General features: G+C 43.8%; 2 protein-coding genes across 5 annotated transcripts in view; both read right to left on the bottom strand.

Annotated features, from left to right (window-relative positions):
- Positions 1-931: 931 nt before the first annotated feature.
- Positions 932-9,858, bottom strand: pdia8 (protein disulfide isomerase family A, member 8). 3 transcript variants are annotated; one of them, XM_040122151.1, is made up of 14 exons: positions 9,747-9,858; positions 9,407-9,598; positions 8,673-8,751; positions 7,115-7,232; positions 6,926-7,033; positions 6,278-6,407; positions 5,544-5,657; positions 5,316-5,441; positions 4,430-4,612; positions 4,088-4,196; positions 3,862-3,990; positions 3,210-3,289; positions 3,059-3,116; positions 932-2,944 (listed from the first exon to the last, which is right to left on the bottom strand). In XM_040122151.1, exons 2-14 carry the CDS (start codon positions 9,568-9,570, stop codon positions 2,855-2,857), a joined length of 1,488 nt encoding a protein of 495 aa, XP_039978085.1. In that variant the 5' UTR covers positions 9,571-9,598; positions 9,747-9,858; the 3' UTR covers positions 932-2,854. The 3 variants fall into 3 exon arrangements, with proteins under 3 accessions (XP_039978085.1, XP_039978087.1, XP_039978086.1); XM_040122153.1 differs by lacking the exon at positions 9,747-9,858 and adding an exon at positions 9,644-9,666 and having other exon boundaries at positions 9,407-9,490; XM_040122152.1 differs by lacking the exon at positions 9,747-9,858 and having other exon boundaries at positions 3,033-3,116; positions 9,407-9,692.
- Positions 9,859-10,475: 617 nt separating this feature from the next.
- Positions 10,476-19,676, bottom strand: part of gon4la (gon-4 like a) — a 20,039-nt gene continuing 10,838 nt past the window's right edge. Inside the window, exons 14-26 of one of the 2 annotated variants that reach the window (XM_040122113.1) lie at positions 19,646-19,676; positions 19,078-19,164; positions 18,073-18,250; positions 17,658-17,808; positions 17,432-17,579; positions 17,233-17,349; positions 14,982-15,890; positions 14,409-14,558; positions 13,458-13,664; positions 13,229-13,372; positions 12,759-13,027; positions 12,290-12,392; positions 10,476-12,189 (exon numbers count right to left, since the gene is read on the bottom strand). The exon at positions 19,646-19,676 is cut by the window's right edge and continues 159 nt beyond it. In XM_040122113.1, coding sequence (XP_039978047.1) covers positions 12,076-12,189; positions 12,290-12,392; positions 12,759-13,027; positions 13,229-13,372; positions 13,458-13,664; positions 14,409-14,558; positions 14,982-15,890; positions 17,233-17,349; positions 17,432-17,579; positions 17,658-17,808; positions 18,073-18,250; positions 19,078-19,164; positions 19,646-19,676 — 2,608 coding nt within the window. In that variant the 3' untranslated portion in view covers positions 10,476-12,075. The remainder of the gene's footprint in view (positions 12,190-12,289; positions 12,393-12,758; positions 13,028-13,228; positions 13,373-13,457; positions 13,665-14,408; positions 14,559-14,981; positions 15,891-17,232; positions 17,350-17,431; positions 17,580-17,657; positions 17,809-18,072; positions 18,251-19,077; positions 19,165-19,645) is intronic. The other variant, XM_040122114.1, reaches the window with a different exon arrangement.

The following is a 19,676-nucleotide window of genomic DNA, read 5'->3' as shown; positions in this document are numbered from 1 at the left end:
TGTTCTTAGATTGGCTTATAAACTATATTATGGGCTGTTATAAACTCTGAATTACAACTTTATATACTGATTATAAAGGATAGAGGATGGTTAAAGTAAAGTGTCTCTAAGTTCTTTTCTATTCTACTCAAAACTAATATTTTAAATACAGTTTAATTTAAACATGTTTAGTGTGTTAAATAAAACAACGCTACGACGACTAATTTTCAACCCTAAACATGACTATTGTTGATGTTGATCTAGCTATTATTAATGCTAAGCTACCATAATACCAATAGCTTTTCTAGATTTTACAATGAATTCCAGCAGCAGATCTTAGCATTTAAGCTATCAGTGCTTACGTTGGTTCAAAAGATTTTTTACTGATGTAATTGTGGACACAAAGGGCCCAGAAGCTCAGCAAACCAAAGCTACTGACAAACAGAGTCTGTTTGGTTCGGCTGCACCAGAACTTCTCCCAGTTCATCATTTTTTTAATCGATGCAAGAGAGTCAGATTCCTCAGGTGTAGGTGACTTTTCCGCCTCTTCATCTCAACTTGAGGTGACTCTGACAGTGGTGGAAGATTATTCTGATTCTTTACTTCAGTAAAAGTACCAACACCTAAAAATTCTCTAATACGAGTAGAAGTGCTGCATTCCACAATTCACTTGGTAAAAGTACATTAGTATCAACAACAAAATGTACCAAAATACTTCATGCAGTTACAGTATCAGTAGTTAAAGTACTTCATGAAGAAACCAAATACCTTCTTGTAGCCACCATGAGTCAAGTGGCAGAAGACTGAAGTTTAAAAAACCAAACTGTGTTTAAAATGATGATGTGAACATTTGTAAGAGTTGAAAATGCTTCTTCAACAGTTTGGTTTTTTTTTTATCATTTCCATTTTATTTACCTGCAGAAAGAGGCTCACAAACTGCTCCTATGTTAAATCATTAAACAAGCTCAGGTTGATATCAGTCAGTTTTATTTTTATTAAATATTCTTAGCAGAGCTCGTCTTCAGTGTAAACATCCATCCATACATTAGCTGTACCGCTTCACGGGGGGGTCACGCAAGCTCCTCAGAAAAGGCCCCGACTGAACCGGGCCTCAAACCCAGAATCTTCTGGCTGTGAGGCGACAGTGCTGCCCACCGGCCTCAGTGTCAACAGTAAAACAGCCTCTCCTACAGTAATAAGGATCGGGATAGATTTCTCCCTCAGTTTGTTACCGAATGTTCAAATGCTGCCCAACGTTCAAATTCATAAATAGTCTGTCATTCAGAAACACAAAATATAAAATCCACGGATAATGAAGTTGCACTATTTTTGCATAAAATAAAAATCAATGAAATTCCTAGTTTTTAAGAACTACGTGTGTGTAGCGGGTTTTATTTTGAAATGAAATTCTCTCCTGCACGACTTACTGTGTTTTATTTTACCGTCAACCCTTAAGCCTCAGACTTTTCCTGAAGGAATTTGACGACAACTTGAGCAACACAAAGTAAATTTCACATCGCTGCATTTGAAGAAGTGTCACCATGTGGTTTAACTTCGATCTAAAACTAGTCTAATTCACTAATGTTGGTTCTTTAGCAGCAGTTAGAGGTTTGATTTTTTTTTGTCAGGTTGAACCAACAGTGAGCGCTCATTAAAGACCCACAACTCGTCAATTACCTGACAGACTGGTTAACCATTTTGAGAAGGGAGAAATCATTTCAACTATGTGTCTCCATCCACCATCGGTTTCTCCAGTCTGTCAGATTCTCTGCTTCTCTCTGTTTTCTATCACAGTAACTGAATCTCTGAGTTTGGGACAAAACACGACGTTTTGAAGCATTTGGACTCTGAGAAAACAATCGGAAGATTTCTCAGAAACTAAAATAAACATCAGTTACTCCTCTTTTGATCTCAGGTCAACAGGAAAGCAGAGCTGAAACCTTGATGCTTTCAGAATGAAATAAAAATAAAAATAAACTAAATAACATTTCATTTCACTTCACATTTCATTTTCAATAACATTAACATCTTCTCATGTACTAATTCATTTTATTGTATATTTTAGTAGTAATATTGAAATCTGCCGAACGTAGTGACTTATTTTATGCCATTTGTCTAGTATCAAAAAAATCTCAGGGCTGTTTTTTTTTGTTTTTTTTTTAAACAACAACAAACTGTTGTGGAAATCTGGAAATTTTTATCTGCTATTTTATCAATGTAAGTTGTTTTTTCTTTTGTTTTAGAAATAAGAAACTATGAAGAAATAAACCTTCTCTTTTGAGGATGCTTTTATTAATGTTGGCCCAACGTTTTATTTGTTTAAATCTTATCATTTATTTTGCTGTATTCTATTTAATTGTGATTTGGTTTAATTTTGTTTTTTGTAACATTGTTTTGATGCCAAATAAATAAAGTTTATTATTGGAAATCAAACCTTGAGATTCTTAAGTAAAAATGTTTGTTTGTTAAAAAACAAACTGCGGCTGATTTATTGTGATACGATTGTAAAGAACTCTCAGACATACACGTGGGTATCCGCTGTCAGTCATCTATTCACTACATTTCCCAGAATGCCCTTTAAGACTGAACGATGGGTGAACGCTGACCAACATGACTCCAAAAATAAATAAACAAAACAAACAAATCATTTTAAAATCAGTCAGCTGACAGTCTGCTCATGTCATGCATGACATGATGAAGGACTGGTGTTTCTGTGGTAATCATCACTTCCTGTCTCTGATTCAGGTCCAGATTTAGGTGCAGGTCTGTCAGCAGGATCGGGACTCCTGTCTCGTCCTCCCCCTAAATGTTCGCTGTCATGGAAACCAGCTGGTTGTGTCCCTGTAGTCCGACCTGACTGGTGGATGAAAATGCGTCAGAGTTCGTCCTTCGACCCGCTGAACACCAGACTGTGACTCGCCTCGCGCTTCAGGAACTTCAGGAAGTCTTTGAGCTCTCGACCCCCCTGTGAACACAGAGGAGACGTGACCTGATGGAATGACCCCCCCTGACTTTTACCAAGTAAGACCAGAGTTGGAATAAAGCAGTTTTACTTTAATGCTCGGACGCTGCGTGTTACCTCGTATCGTAAGGGCTCGTCCTTTTTACCCACTGGAGCAAAGTAAATGGTCGGATACCTGAGGACAGAGACCGAGGGACGTAAAGAAATAAAGGCACGCTTCTTTGACTTGATGCTTTCAAGTCTCCACATATAAAAACTCTGTGCTCACCCTTGGACATCGTAGCCCAGCGGGACGTCGTTATCGACAGCGTTCATCCTGGCGATGATGATGTCTGGATCAGAGTACAGCTGAGAGACAGACGGAGAGAGGGTTTCACAATCTACATCAGTACCAGAGTGAGACCAGAACCAGCAGATTCAACAAGAGTACGACACGAAAACAAAGCGACCTCACTTACTGGAACACAAACCGACACAAAGTAAAATGCAACATCACCTGGCCCCAACAAGACAGTCCACTGTGGCGCCCTACCTGACCACAGTACCTGAAGCTAGCACACAGGGAGAGTGTGGAGGAGCCGCTGTGGTGCCGGACCAAGACCTGCTGTCACGGCGCCCAGAAGTCAAACCTTAAATCCTGAAACTCCCTCCGATTTTTAATGTGTGTGTGTGTGTGTGTGTGTGTGTGTGTGTGTGTGTGTGTGTGTGTGTGTGTGCGCGCGCGAGAGAGAGAATTCGGGACAAATCTCAGACAGGGGGCGCTGTTCTTCCAGAGCACACAGATAAAAGCTTCTAGTGATTCTGCTGATGGACTGAAGGGAAGGAAGCAACAGAGCCAATGGGTAATGTGGTCTTACAGTCCTCTGATATGGTATGCTCACTAACTGATGATGATGACGAAGACAATGATGACGATGTACCGTGTCAGCCAGCTCTCTGTAGACCGGATCCAGTTTCTTGCAGTGTGGACAGGAAGGAGAGTAAAACTGGATCAGAACATCTTTATCTGGATCATTAACGACATTGTCAAAAGTCTCAGCAACAACCACCTGCAGGAAAGAACCACAGAGGGGTCAGAGACCACGGAGATTACAGATGACGGAATAAAGGTAGAAAACGCACAGAAAACATCTCAGGCTGTCCCACCTGGACAGCGGCAGAGTTTCTCTCGGGGATGGGCTCAGACTTGACGTAACGTTTTAGTCGACCTGCAAAGTAATCGTCTAGAAACCTCTCCAAAGACTGGCCGTCCCTCCTGAAACACACACATTAACTTCAGTAGTCTGGTTTCTTATCTGGTTCCTGAAACAACCTGTAAAGGTGTTATCACTGTACACTGATTGGTTCAGCATGTATGATATCACACAGGTGAGCAGAGTAACACAGACACGTTCAAAATATTTCATATGCTCAGACAACTTTAGCCTGGTTCAGTCTGATTCTGACTTCTTTTGGCCCAGTTCGGCCTGGTTCGGTCTGGTTACGTACGTAAACTCCTCTCTCATGGTGTACTTGTGGCCCAGTTTGGTCCGGATCGTGACGAACGGCAGCTCTCCTCCGTCTGACGTCCCCAAACCGAAGTCGTCCTCCAGCTCAGACAGGAAGTCCTTCTTATTGGCTACTGAGAACGTCAGGCCCCGCCCAATGTATTTTGACGCCACCTTCATGACCCTGGCGAGAAGACAACTCCTCAGGTAACAGACAGGTGGTATGGTTTTACCTGTATGCAGGGTTGCTAGACACTTTTTAAAAGACGGGTTGGAAGCGACTGCTGGTTAACATGTCGTCTTAATGTGCTGCGTTTCAGTCACTGTTTCATACTCGTTCCCTTGTCTGACAACAGAAACAGAAAAACATGTCAATGAGAACAGATTTTTTGGGAATTCAGCTGCATTAAATTACTGCACATGTGAACACAGAGAGAGCAGGAGAGAAGCAGACAGGTAAAGGCCAGTCCAGCCAGATACTGGGTTTTGACCTGGTTTTTTGATAAAGCTTATAGTTAGGGCTGGCCCGGGCTCGTCTATAGGTCTAAACTGCCGGGGGACTTCCCATGATGCAACGAGCTCCTCTCTCCTCCTCTCCCTCTCCATCAATAAGCGTTCGTATCCCATCAATGCTTGTTACTAATTCAGCTTCTTCTTCTCTCAAGAAGAGAAGAAATGAAACCGTGTTAGAAGTTTAGAGGAAAAAATCCCTATTTGGTAGAGCTGTTAACAAACCATAGACATCTGAAATGTGACGCCGACTGCACGCTGCTTTTTGGAAGACATTGAAGGCCTCTCTCTCGTAGTCTTGTGCTTTCTCGTCTCTCTCCTCTCTCCTCCTGTCGCTTTACCTGTATGTGTTCACCCGTAATGTATGTGCATGTTACCTGTTCCTCCAGTAGTTGGACCCTCTGGTGTTGTGACGGTAGTCGAGGTCATAGTATGCCGTCAGCAGGTCACGAATGCTCAGACGATCTCTGTTCTCCAGAGTCATGTGAGGGCACAGACCATAACTACAGAGAGGAAGAGACAGGTAGACGGAAAAGACAAACAGTCAGAGTGAGGCTGCAGTTCGTCTAAGACCAGACTGACTGTACGTGGACGAGAAAACTTACATATGATCTCTGATGAAGCGCCTCAGAGATCCGATGGTCAGGTAATCTCTGAAGAAGACGACGCTGTCCTCAAACTTATTGGCCAGTCTGGGAGGTCTGAACAACATCACACTCCTAAAGGACACGTGAAAGATGGTCGTCAAACCCACAAACGCTGACTTTTGCTCTTTTCTAAAACTCTGGACAAAGACAGTAAAGGGCAGATATATATAACTTAAAGTAACGTAACACAAAGGAAGGTCACATAACGTAATGTAACGTGAGAGAAACATATACACCGCACCGTAACAAAAAACCTCTACACTCAAGGTGCACTTACTTAGCCACTACCGATGCTTTTGGCTTTATTCCTTTGCCTTCTTCAGCAGGTGTAACTTATATAACCTATCATGTGACATAAGTATGGAACTTTGTTTGAGGGCCCGTTAAGGTACTGACCTGCTGAAGAAGGCCATGGGACAGGGCTGAAAGCATCAGTAACAGCTAAGTGAGGGAACATAAGTCCGTCTGACTGTTTGAAAACTCAACCCTGTGTGCACTGCGGTAAATGAAAGCAGGCAACCAGTCACGGCACCGTTTGATCCGGTTTTTTCCAGACTCGGGATCCGTTTGTGATGATGTCTGATTGAAGCTTGATCCTGTACAGACCACCAGTACAGGACCACAGACTTATTCATTCAAAACTATACAGTTAAAATCACGTCGATGGTCAGAAATGATATGTTTCAACTCACTCAGAGTGAACTCCGTACTCAGACCCCAGCCTCACATCAGTGGTGTGAGCGAATCTGAACTGTTCCCTCAACAGACCCGCAGCTTTCAGAAACTCTGACAGACGAGAGCTGTCGGCACCTGAAAACACACCTGAGACACAGAAACACGGGTTGGGCCACGTCACCTTGCCTAAGGCCCTGTGAGTAACATAACGTAAAATAACATCGCATGAGGTCACATGTCACTTTTGAGGTAACATATACCGTAATGTCATGTCGTGTCTGTAAAGTAAAATAAAGTAACAATACACAATGCAACCGCACATAATGTAAACTGACATAATGCCAAGTTAAATACCCAAACATCATGTAATGTATAATCAAGTAAACATGACATGAAGTCATGTAAAGTAACTTCTTAATATTGTAACATCATAAAGTAAAGCAATGTCACATATACAGTATATAAATAATGTAACATAAAGTAGTTTGATGTAATGTGAGATGAACTGACGTAATGAAACATAAAATTAACATAAGGAAAAGTATGTAACAAAACAGTTTGCATTAAAGTCACACACCAGGATGTAGAGAACCATTAAGTAAAGTCATGGGAAGTAAATTCACATAAAGTCATGTAACGTAACAGGACGCATCCCAGTGTCAGACCTACGATACTGGCATCGTAGTGGTTGATGAAGGACTGGAGGTCTTCCTCAGTCTTCAGGTGAACTGAGTCTGGACCGGTCTGCTTCTTCATGTAGTGATAGATCCCATCTGAACACACGTTTTACACAGTATCAAACTCTGTTTGTGTTTTTGTTTTATTTGTTTGTGCGTATATGTGTGTTTTTTAACCTGCGGTGCGAGGTCCATCGTAGGGGGCGGAGTCTCTTCCGTTCCTGAAGATCTTCAAAGTGGGATAACCAGAGACCCCGAAACGACCACAGGTCTCTGAGTGAACCGTACAGTCTACCTGAAGCAGGCGAGGAGAGACAGGTGAGACAGACGGATGAGACAGACAGGTGAGGAGAGACAGGTGTGTCTGCAACTCCACTCTGTGAAACCTTTAAAATTTGACTTTATTTATACTGAACTCGTCTTTATCAGAATGTAAAACTGCTGATGTGTATGACGAGTCACAGACTCAAGACTCATTAGAATTAAGAACAATTAAACATCAAATAAAGTTGTGATTTTTGACTTCTTTGATCACATGACACCTGATTGAATCTGATGGACAGAATCGTTCACCTGATGTGTTTGTTTCTCTGGACGTTTGTATGGAGAGAGATTAGACTCAGAATTGTCACAAATGGTCATTAGTAGATCAAAAAAACATTTACAAATGCGTACAACGATGTGTGTGTGTAATTCTGGGTCCTCACGAATACGTGTTCCGATCCAAACACAAATATCAAGCAATCTGAACACATGTGAAACAGTTTTACAGATGCACACATCACAGCCTTACCTTCAACTTCACAGATCTGATCATATACGCTTTCGAAAGCTTCCTGTGTAAACAGATGTCTAAAAATATATGTGACAATCTTTTGTTTTTATTGACGGTTTGTTAAATGTGCGTGCACAGATCGCCTGACATGCACAGATCCGGGTACATTTTCTGGAGAGTTCTAAGAGTCTTTTCACAGTTTCCAGCTCCACACGGATCCACATGTGCGTGCTGCCTTTAAGTGCTGGTGGAAAACTGGGACGTCTGGGCTTTCGGTGAATTCATGTGTAATATCAAAGTGGGAAAGATGTTCTTCTAAATTGACGGAATAGCTCGTCACTCCTCGATTAGAACACACACATTTCCTTCTTCCGAGAAAACAGCCGCTCCAGGCATAAAGCAGATCCCGACCGAACCTAACCCTAACCACCAAGGGTGGGGGGCTATATGAAAACACTATTCTAATGGGAGGGAAAGACCGGCTGATGGGTGAACAGACTTTGACACAACAGCTGTTGTGTGTTCTGACACAGTGTTAGCATGTGCTAAATTATCATTATTGTTCATAACAAAAACAATAACAACAACAACAACAACAACAACAACAACAACAACAACAACAACAACAATAATAATAATAATAATAATAATAATAATAATAAGGGCCACAGTGGCTCAGGAGGTCGAGCGGATCGTCCACTAACCAGAAGGTCAATGGTTCGATCCCCGGCTGCTCCAGTCTGCATTTTGAAGTGTCCTTGGGCAAGATACTGAATCCCCCCATGCATCATCAGTGTGTAAGTGTGTGTGTATAGAAAAGCTCTGTGTGAATGTGGCACATTGTGTAAAACGCTTTGAGCGGTCAACAAAACACTATATAAGTGCGGTCCGTTTACCAATAAACAATAATAATATAAATAATAATAATAATAATGATGATGTTGAAGATGAAGATGTTACCTTTGCTAACCTGACGGTTCCCTTCAGTCTGGTCGCTGCCTTCTCAAACTCTGGAGCTAATTTCTTACAGTGACCACACCTGTCAGGAAGAGATGAAGAAATGTGAGGGGGGGGCATGGAAGGATAGAAAGAGGTGAAGAAAAGATAGATTAAAGGTAGGAAGAAACGAAGACATTAATAAGAAATGGGGAGGAGGGACATATAGCGATTAAAGAGGAAAGGAAGGAGGGGAGGAAGCATTGAAGGTGATGAAAAAGTGTAGGAAGAAAGGACGGAAAGAAGGAGAGAATATGAAAAAATGAAATGGGACGAGGAATAGAGGGAGATAAAAAGGAAGAAAAAAGAAGGTAAGGATAGAAGAAGGAAAGGAGATGAAGAAATGGAGGAGGGGAAGGAAGGAGATAAGGAAACATATGAGGAAAGAAGGAATCAAGAAGGGAAGGAAGGAGATAACAAAATAAAGGACGAAAGAAGGGAAGAAAGTAAAGACAGAAATAGGTGATGATGAAAAGAATTAGGGACGAAGGAATGGAAGGAGAAGTAAAAGTGGGGAAGACAGAGGAATGAAAGAAGGAGAGATGATGAACGGAAGAGGAGAATGAAATGAGAGATGAGGGAGGACAAGTTAACACACAACAGTCCATCAGTCCGCCATTATCTGCTTCACAACAGAAATGCATTTAACACCGTGTTTTCTGAGCTAACGATGCTAATGCTAACGTCCCCTCCGTTACCATGGAGCGTAGAATTTCACCAGCATGGTCTCGTGCTCCGTTGCCAGGTAGTCGAAGTCCGCGTCCCCGAGCTCGAGCACGTCTCTGCGCGAGGACACCGCAGCGGGAAAACAGGACAACAGCGCCAGCGTGACAGCGGGAAGGAGGCGGGCAGCGGCCGCCATGATGGAGAGAAAAGATGAATGATTTCAGCTGGAAAAATTAAAAAATATTACGGAGACAGTGACCGTTACAGACCGAGGAGACCCTCTTCATCACAGTTAAGGTAGACGAAAGTACTACCGTTTCCGGTCAGGACTTCCAAACTAAAATCATTATTTGTAACAGAAGTTGAGCAGACCTATTGCGAAGTCTCAGAGTGAAACAATTATAAAGACAAACTCGAGTAATCGTAACATGTCGCTCTTCCACATACACCTGAGAGACTAAATGACCCTCCCCTGCCACTGGAGATATATAGTGCTCTATTCTGAAGGCCAAATAATTGTATTTCCGGCATTAACCTAACCAACTGAAGCTAACTTGACCAATCCGTGCTCTCTCCACCTGTCAAAGGAAAGGCGGGACCTAAAGAGAAAATACCGGAATTCTACTCGCTGATTGGTGCACAGCGGTTAGAGGTGATGCGATGTAATCGTCTCATTAGCCCATTGACGTGTCAATCACGACTGTTACATTAAACATTATGTCTTATTAACAAATTTAAAACTGGGAGATATGTGAATTAGAGAGGCCGTATTTAGTTTTAAACTGGACAAAAGCAAAAAAGTTCCCCTCTGAGGGGGAAGAGATCCGTGAATGTACAAAAGTGGTCTTTGTGTAGAAATGTTTGGTCAATAAAAACCTTTTCTATATTCAAATCACTTCTTACAACATTTACGTGGGACGAGAAACTTGTTGATCGGTTTATTTCTTCAGGGCTGATGAGACTTTTCTTCCCTTTTTTTGTTTAAAACTTAATAAAGAAAATAGAAAAAAATAAATTCACATTAATTCATCTGATTATAAACAAAAATCAATGAAGCAGTTTGAAAAACGTAAAAATGTTTTTATTGAATCAAAGAGTCGACTTCCATTGAAATGTATTCAATATGAATACACAAACATTTTCTATAAAACCTTCACAGAACATTGTTACATCAGGCATGTAAGGCCGCTAGGAATCGTGGGAATAAGGTGGGTTAATCCCGATGCATCATGGGAGGAATAAACTTCTTGAAAATCTAAAGAAAAAAGTCTCAGAAGCTGCAAAAAGAAAAACGATAAATGAGACGTTTTGCTTTTTAGTGCAAAGTGTAAAATTAAATAAACTCAAATATTAAAATGTGTTTTTAAATTTTATTTCTCGACAGAGGTTTTACAGAACTAACTCTGAACAGCTACTTGGATTTGTCTGAAGATCAATATTTGAGCCTGTCACAGCGAGAATAATCGATCATCAAGTTCAGTCTTAAAATGGAATAAATGTGTAGTTTTATGGATTTAAAGTGAGCAGAGACAGATTCATAAGAACAGAAAGAGTTTATAGATGCAAAGTATGTAAATCTGATGTTTCCTCCTCATTTAACTATTAAACAAAGCTCTTCTCTAAAGCTGAAGTGATTGTTGACATCTTCTTAAATAGGAGGATTTTTTGTTCTTCTCTGTTTTCTGTCACAGTAACTGAATCTCTTTAGGTTTTGGATAAAACCAGAGATTTGAAGACGTCAACGATGACTGAGAGACTGACGGACTCCTTCAGTGGTGACACAGATCGAGTTTTTCAAAGTCAGGCGGCTTCATGTGGACGTGGTCTGAGTTGTGAGCAGAACACGTTGAACCCTGTTAACACCTGCAGCTGGTCACCTGTGTCATGTGACCGGTTTCAGGCTGCAAATCTTCAGTGTATTTCATTAGACCTTAGCTGGTTTCTAGTGTTTCCTTCTTGTTGTGGAGTGGTCTGACCTCGCTGTGATTTGCCGAGACTCCGCCCCCGGCACGCCCCCCAGTGTCATCTTGATGAGGTCAGAGCAGATAAATTAAAAATAAATAACAAATATAAATAAAAATCAGTGTCAGCAGCCTGGGGGTGAACTCTACTCTGATTGGTCACAAACAAATACTAACTGGTAAAAACTTCAGAACAGATTAATGTAAATTTAACATAGTTCTGATTAAATCTCGACCCGTCCAGGCGACTTCTAGAATCTCGCTCCTGAATACAGAACACTATTAGTCAGTTCTAGGGTCACATCTAGAGAAGCTGTTGAAATGGAAGCTTTTAGTCATTCTGATAGATCAGTTCAAGAGTCTTTATACTGAAATGATTTGCTTCAAAGTCTGGGGCCCTCTGAAGAACTCTAGAATAACTTTAAACATGTTCTAGAAACAGTACATGTGGGAACATGGACAACTCTAGAATCATTCATGTGGATTCTGGAGTCGTTCCTTTGTGTTTTAGAATCATCTGGTGGAGTCTACAATCAACATAGCTGATTTCTAGGCTGATGTTCTTGAACTCAGAACAGTTTAAACCAGTTCTGAAGTCGGTTCTGGTTCTAATGAAACCTGTTTGTGTATAAACTTCACAGGTTCAGCCCCAAAACAGCAGATCTGGTCTCAGTTCAGAATCTCGGCCCTGAAGTCCACTCTGTGGTTGATTGCAAGCTCATCTACGATTGGTCCAGCAATTAGTCAGGGGCCGCTTCCTGCCTTCCGATTGGCTGGCCTTCTGAGGAACAGGAAGTGGACTTTTGAGATGCAGTTTGGAAAAGATTCATCAGGTCATGGAAACGAAGACTCACCTAGAGGAAACATAAAAGAGTCAGGTCGTCACTTCAGCTTTGAATCGTGTTAACAGTCTACTACTCTTCCACAGTCTTCCACAGCTCTGCCCCCTCTCACCTGTTGGGTGGTCTTGTTTCCCAGGTGGGCGGACACCTGTCTGAAGGTTTTCCTATTGGCTCCTCTCTGCTGACAGGCGGTCAGGATGGCGCGGTCAGCCTCACTGAAAGAGGAACATGATGTTTTATGTGGTTTTTCCATATTCTCTAATGTTCTTTTTGTGGTCTAGTACGCTTGTCATGATGTTCTATAATGTTTGGATGATTTCTCTGTGATGTTTCATTGGAATTTTGATGGTTCATTAGACGTTTTTATGACGTGTGTGTACAGAAGCCGTGACATTATCAGCCGGGCCTCCTCTCACTCTGGTGAAAACTGAGCTTTGTGCTGAAACATCACCGCTGCACCTTATTAAAGAGTCTGAACTGTAACTGTGCTGCAGACCTCATCACCTCAGAGCCTGTCAGATAACTATCAGGGAACTATCAGGGAACTGATCATCTGTGTGTTTCTGTGTTTTTGTTCTGACCGGGTCCAGACGACGACTTTCTCTCCAGTGGAGGTCATCGAGATGTTTTGGGCACAAACCGGTCGTTCCTCCTCCTCCTCTCTGTCACTTCCTGTCTCGCTCTCTTCAGACGTCTGACGGTGGACTCCCTTCCTGTTACTTTCAGGAGAATTCTGGAAAACGGAGTTCACCTTTGTGGTCACAGAGCCGGTTGCTATGGCTGACGAGTGGGCGTGAAGCTGCTGGAAGAACTCATGCAGGTTGGGGTGGTGTTTGAGGAGCCACGAGATCTGAGAGCGAAGACAAGAAGTTCAGATGCAGCCAGAGATAAAGCAGGAAAAATAAACTGTGACTTAAATTCTTATTATTTAATCTGGATTTTATTCTAATGTAATGACCTGACTCTAATGGGAAAGCTGTTGTTAGTTGTTTACAAATTTGATTTGGAAATTCTTTTAAACTGATGATCAGCGGATTTCTTCGAGGTCTACCTTGTCCATGTCCTCAGGTGGGGGTGTGGGGCTTCCCTGCAGCACCGACACCACCTGTTGGTAGACGGAGGAGTTTTCTCCCAGGCTCTGCCCCAGTTGCCGTAGAAACTGCCGGCTGCGTTCAAACAGCTGTTGCTCCAAGAACTGGCAGAGAAATACGACAGAAGTTACCACGGGTTCAGCCTGTACCTGAGTGATGTCAGAGCGATGTCAGAGCGATGTCACTCACCAGCCCACAGCGGCGAGCCTGTCCTGGGTTCAAGAAGGCAGCAAAGTCTCTTAGCAGCTGAGGCCAGGGCTGCAGCACACAGCTCAGCCTGTCATAGAGAAGCTCCGGGGCCCCGGAGGCCCCCAGGGGCCCACCTGCTGAAAACTGATCCAACACCCGCAGCAGCTGTTCAGAGAGGTCTGGAGACACCTGCACCACTTCACACACCTGCACAAGAAGCAGGAAGTGCAAACAAAAACATGATTATGGTACTGTAAATGCAAAGGAGCGTATCATCAGCTCTCTGGACCAATCAGGAAACAGAGAGTCACCCTGATTTATTCAGGTAATGAAGATATTCAACCCTGATTTCAGATGGTAATTACAACAACAGTGATTTAAATTTGATTATTAGGAAACTTTCAAAGTGAAACTGCCGACTGAGTGGTTCATCCTGTTCAGGTCCGGTTCACACCTGGTTCAGTTCTTGTGGTCCAGTCCAAAGACTAGATAGAGGGGGACTTTGGAAGATCTGATCCCCTCAGGAACTGAGATTCAGACAGATATGAAGTCACATGGACTGACAGGTAACTCATAGATTGAACAGTTTAGGTGATGTCATCCTGCATCATCAGAGGGAAATCAGGTTGGGACTGACAGCAGGTCAGTTTGTCCTTTAAGAAACCTGATGTTGCCACAAAGAGCTCACAGAGAAATAACTGATCAGCAGCAGCAGTTCTCCAAACTGGACCTCATCTGCCAAAAACCAGGAGCCGGTGTTTCACTAACATCAGAAATCTGGTGAGTTTTCTGTATCAGACATTCAATTGTCTCGTGACCCCTCAGATTCATCGTGGAGCCGCTGCTCTATTACACTAAAACATCTGTACGTTTTCACATTTTAATCAGCATCTGCTCCCAGCTTTTTATCAACCGACAGTTAATACGAGAAAGTCAAACAAATATACTGACAAAAAAGCGGTGGTGAACAAAGAGGGACAGATGGCTGAGCAGTGTTCTTCTTACTCTGTGGAGATAATCCTGAGCAAACGCCACGTCCTCCAACTGCCTCTCATCATCTCCATCCTCCTCCTCCTCAGTTCCTTCTGACAACAGTCTCTCCTACACAGACAAAGACACAAAATATTCAACTTTATTGCACGGCTGAACCCAATGATGGTTTTCTTTTTTGATTAATTTACTGATTATTTCCTTGATTAGTCATTTAATCATTTTGTCTATAAACTATCAGAAAACTCAAGGTGGAATCTTCAAACTATTTGTTTTCCCAGACCAACAGTCCAAAACCCAACGATGAAGATGTTCAGTTAACTGACAGAAACGTCTCAGATCAGACAGCGTTTGGCATTTATGCTTGAAAAATGACTGAAACGATGAATTGATAATCAATTAGTGTATGACTGTCTTCATATCTGTAGCATTTATTGTTTAAACCCCAATGCTCAGCGACAGGCACAAAAATATCTGTAAAAATCCAAAACATTTGGACTGAAATATTGAGACGTTTGATTTGGTCTGACAGACCTGCAGTTGGAGGACGGACACTCCGGATTCATCTGAAGATGTCCCTCCATCATCGTCATCGTCATCATCATTATCAGCGCCGCCTTCTTCTGCTGCTCTGGATGGTGTCAGTGTCACTTCCTGTTCACTCTCTGACTCTGCGTCCTTAAGGTTGGCCAGGTCATCGTCATGGGCGACACTTCCCGCGGCGCTGGACGATGATTCAGAGAGAGCCAGGAGGACTTCACTCTCGTCCTCTTCTTCCACTTCCTCCTTTCTCCCCTCTTCGTTCTTCCTGACGACATCATCGTCCTCCTCCACCTCCACCTGAGAGGGGGTGAGGCCTTCAGGAGGAAGAAGAGTCAGTGCCTCTTCATCACTAGTCGCTCCTCCTCTGTTCAGGGTGGTTTTCTCCTCTTCAGGAGGTGAAGAAGACAACCTCCTCTTCCTCCCCCTCCTCCGCAGGCCGGCAAGGGTTTGATAGTGGCATCTGATTTGCTCTGTGGTTGTCATAGGAACGGTGGAGGTGGTGATGATGTCAGTGGGGGTATCAGTCCTTGTCAGGAGGAGTCGGTGGAGGAGGACTCGTGGGGGGCTGAGAGCACGGGGGAAGCAGGGTTTCTGTGGAGAAGGAGGTGTGGGGGGGGAGGGGTCCACCTCTCCATCAGGTAGGGTGGAGGAGTTAGCGGGAGGAGGGGGGAGGGGCTGCTGCAGGAGCACAAAGCCGATGCGTCTGAAGTCAAGGTGCTTGGGGAGGCGGGGGGGATATCTTGTCCCTGGGGGGAAGCTGTAGGTGTTGGAGGCGGAGCGGAGGAAGGTCAGGTGACTCTGACGGGGTCGACCCCCCCTGTAGGGGGGCGGGACCTCAGGGGCGGAGCCAGGCCGGGTGTTATAGTGTTTGATGGTCGGGTAGATGACAGGAAGACTCCTCTGTGTGTGTGAAGGAAAATGAAGGTTAAGAAAACGTCGCCCAGTTTTAACAGTTCAGTGTGTTCTCTGTTCTGAGCTGCTATCAGCTCCATAACAAACAGACCCACAATCCTCTTCCCCATCAAATTTATTTGACTTGATAAATCTCCATCCTCCTGTTTCCTTCTGGAAAGCACGGAGCAGTCTGCATACAGGGGGCCAGTGGTGAGCCCCCGCCCTGCTGATCCCTGTTCCCTCTCTGATGTTTCCACTGTTACAGCATCGTTCGTTTCAGATTTGTGTCAAAGCAGCATTTCTTCAGACCACAGTAAAAGCTGATATGATAAAGAGCGAGTTTTGAGTGCAGGTCCCGGTGTTTCCGTCTCATCAAGACCAACTTCCCAGCCCTCATCAATCTACACTCAATAACCCATGATGACAAAGCAAAAAATAGAATTTTATAATTGTTTGCAAATTTATTAATAGTATTCAGACGCTTCGCTATGACACTTGACATTTAGCTCAGATGTCTCCCATTTCTCTTGATCATCTCTGAGTTGTTGCTACGCCCTGATTGGAGCCCACCTGTGGTAAATGCAATTGATTGGACATGAACTGGAAAGGCGCACACATGCCTATATGATGTGTCACAGCTGACAATGCATATCAGAACAAAAACCGAATCAAGTTGGGCGAACTGCCTGCAGAGCTCAGAGACAGGACTGTGTTGAGGCAAAGATCTGGGGAAGGCTAAGCAGAGAACAGTGGTGTCTGTAATTCCTCAATGGAAGAAGGGTGGAACAACCAGGACTCTTCCTAGAGCTGACCACCCAGCCAAAGTGAGCAATCGGGCGAGGGCCGTTGGTAAGAGAGTTGACCGAGAACCCGATGGTCACTCCGGCTGAGCTCCAGAGATCCAGTGTGGAGATGGGACTTCAAGAAAGTCAATCAGTTCTAAGGGTCCTGTCTGGTTTTCTCCAGACAGGACCCTTAGAACTGAGGCCAGGTAGGGGGGAGGAGTTAAATCAGTTCAATCTTGCTGTCATCAGACCAGAGACTCTTGTTTCTTTCAGTCTGAGTGTCTTTCAGGTGCTTTTCTGGAAACTTTCACTGGGGAGAAGCTTCCGTCTGGCCACTCTGACATAAAGTCCAGATCGTTAGAGTGCTGCATTGATGGTTGTCCTTCTGGAGGTCCCAGCTCCACACAGGATCTCCACCGGCCCGTTCTAGGAAAGTGGTCTAAGACGTTTGGAACCCACTGTGTAAGTGTGTGGGGATATATATACTTTATATCATTATCTGTAATTAGAGAACAGAAAAGGCTGGACCCGATGTGTATTACTGACGTCTACCTATCACCTACCACCAGCCACAGAGGCATGACATTCTCCTCTCTTTCCACCGGGGGGCGTCGCTCTGCTGGATCAACAGGACCACAGGCCACCAGCATTGGCCACAACACCCGCTGATATCTGAACACCTGCAGAGGAGAGAAGAAGGTGAACACACAGAGTCTAAAAGACTTATACTGAAATGAGCGGAGTGTGTCACCACTGTGTTGCCTTGACGATGTTGTCGGGGAAACCAGGTCTGCAGCACTGCAGGATTCTTCGTCGGACCTGGACCAGAGTCTTCCTCAGCAGGAACTGAGACACCAGCTTAGTTGGGTCACATGACCCCTCCATGTTCCTGAGACCCAGAACCAGGAGGCTGAAACACAAACTCACAGTTAAACACAAAGTCCGAACAGAAATGTAAACCGGTAGTTTGAGGTGTTTGTGTGTTTACCAGTCCTCAGCTGCAGTGAATGCCGCCGTCCTGCGGGGGCAGTACAGAGCTGGGTCGAGGCTGGCACAGGGCAGCAGCTCTGGGTAGAGGAAGACCGGACGCGTGGCAAAGAGCCAGGCCAGTTCAGCCGGCATCACGGGGTAACAACGCACTGGATATATAGAGATACACAACAGACAAGCTAATACTCACAGACCTCAGTGTTTCCAGGGTTTTCAGCTGATTCACACACTTTAAACATCGAGGCAGCTTTAAGATTTTTTCACTTCTCTTCACTTTTATGTGTGAAACTCTAAATATTTGAATCTTGCCGGGACAAGTTTGCATCTTGTTTTCGCAAATTTGGATCTTTTCCTAGTTTTTAAATCAGACAAAAGAGAGACATCCCATGATTCCTAGCTGCAGGCGGACTCACTGTGCCCTCTGGCGTCAGGTGGGTGGTGTTGTCGCTGGTAGCTGATGGGAGTCTCTCGCAGCTCCTCCAGCAGCTGCAGCGCCCCCTGCAGGTTGGAGGATCTGAAGACGCTGCAGAAACCAGGACGAGCTGAAGACATGAGCAGCTCGGCTCTCTGAGCCAACACATCCAACTCAAGCTGTGGGGGGGGGGGGGGGTTATTGTTAAATTATTTTGAACCATCTTAACTTCTGATTAAAACTGAAGTCTGTTAGTGTTAGGGCTGTAGTCTCCCGGTCACCTGGTCGACTAGTCGGTCGATATGCTCTCATCCGACCAAATGGGGGGTGTTTTGAACTCGCCCAACCCGATGGAGACTGCTAGGGCTAACTTATTTAACGTTTAATGAATGTTTGCTGAACGTTTCCTCAGCATCGGCCATACACTAATTGACACTGTGAAAAGAAGTCATCGGTGTGGCTGCATATTGTTAAAACAGACCAAAAAGTCGAGTGTAAACTTTACAAACAGCAGTTTTCATATCACAGCTCAACAACCAACATGGCAGATCATTTAACAAGAGGAGGCTAACTTATCTCTGTTAGGACGCTCTGTCAACTTTCCTGCTTAACGCCTGAGGCTTTGAGCGAATATTCCTCAACAGTTCTTGTGCTGGGACCAGCAGCTGATATAGTTCTGTTTTCAGAAATCATATGAATATGGGAAGGTGCTCGCTGGTCGGCTCTGAGTCTGTTGTTAACCATTCAGTATAAAATAATTAGATGAAAATGATTTAATAGGCTGCAAATACTTTTTTTTTCTGTTTATTTCCAATTCATTTAGGCTAATGAGGCTACCAGGTAGAGTGCACTCAGTGCACTGTCTCCGATTTAGTTCCTCTAGAGATAACGTTCAGATTTGTTTTCCCTCTGCGACCAGTAGATTGGTTGAAGAGCAGGTACGATTTCAGTCGACCCAGATTTTCTTTGGTTGACCACAGCCCTGGTTAGTGTGTGTGTGTGTTACCAGGAACTGTTTGGTGGTCTCAGCCTCACTGTGAAGTTTGGCCACAGGTGAACTCAACAGGTGAATCTGAGTCAACAGCTGGACGTGCTGCGAGACAAACAGACAGTATTTAATCATGTGATGATGTTCCGGGTGTTAGCTCCTTATACAACACATTAACCTGGATACTAAATGTCATAAGTCACAGGTCCCAAAAACTGTGTATCAGTACCACTGAAAACCTGATAGACTAATGAACAATCAGAGACCTGAAACCTGCAGAAATCCAACAGGATCCTACTGCACCTTATTAGAGAGGAGAGATTCTGGACCCCCCTGGTCCCAGGTCTTGGTAACGAGGAGCCAAGTAGGACCAAGGGGACCTGCCTATTAGGAATTTTAGTTACTGACCAACTGCAGGTTTATTTTAGAGAAATCAAGCTGTTCCAGCAGGTCGACTTTTCACATACACTGCACGTGTCAGTGCTTATGTAAGTGAATGTTGTATTAAATGGACCGGATTTGTGATTATGTCACTTGTTAGCGAGACTCATCGGGTGTTGTGTGTACCGTACACGTTTGTATGTACCTGCTGTAGCTGCTGCTGCAGTCTGGTCTTC

This window comes from Xiphias gladius, chromosome 24 (assembly GCF_016859285.1).
Source record: "Xiphias gladius isolate SHS-SW01 ecotype Sanya breed wild chromosome 24, ASM1685928v1, whole genome shotgun sequence".
Taxonomy (NCBI): domain Eukaryota; kingdom Metazoa; phylum Chordata; class Actinopteri; order Istiophoriformes; family Xiphiidae; genus Xiphias; species Xiphias gladius.
Note: the sequence above shows the minus strand (reverse complement) of the source record. Positions and strands in the feature narration are given on the sequence as shown.

Bases quoted from the DNA above. Each gene is read 5' to 3' on its own strand.
- pdia8 (XM_040122151.1), bottom strand. From the start codon at position 9,570: ATGGCGGCCGCTGCCCGCCTCCTTCCCGCTGTCACGCTGGCGCTGTTG. The intron at 8,752-9,406 runs GTAACGGAGGGG...TCTTCCTGACAG, and splicing joins GTGAAATTCTACGCTCCATG to GTGTGGTCACTGTAAGAAAT. The intron at 5,442-5,543 runs GTAAGTTTTCTC...TCCTCTCTGTAG, and splicing joins CGCTTCATCAGAGATCATAT to TTATGGTCTGTGCCCTCACA.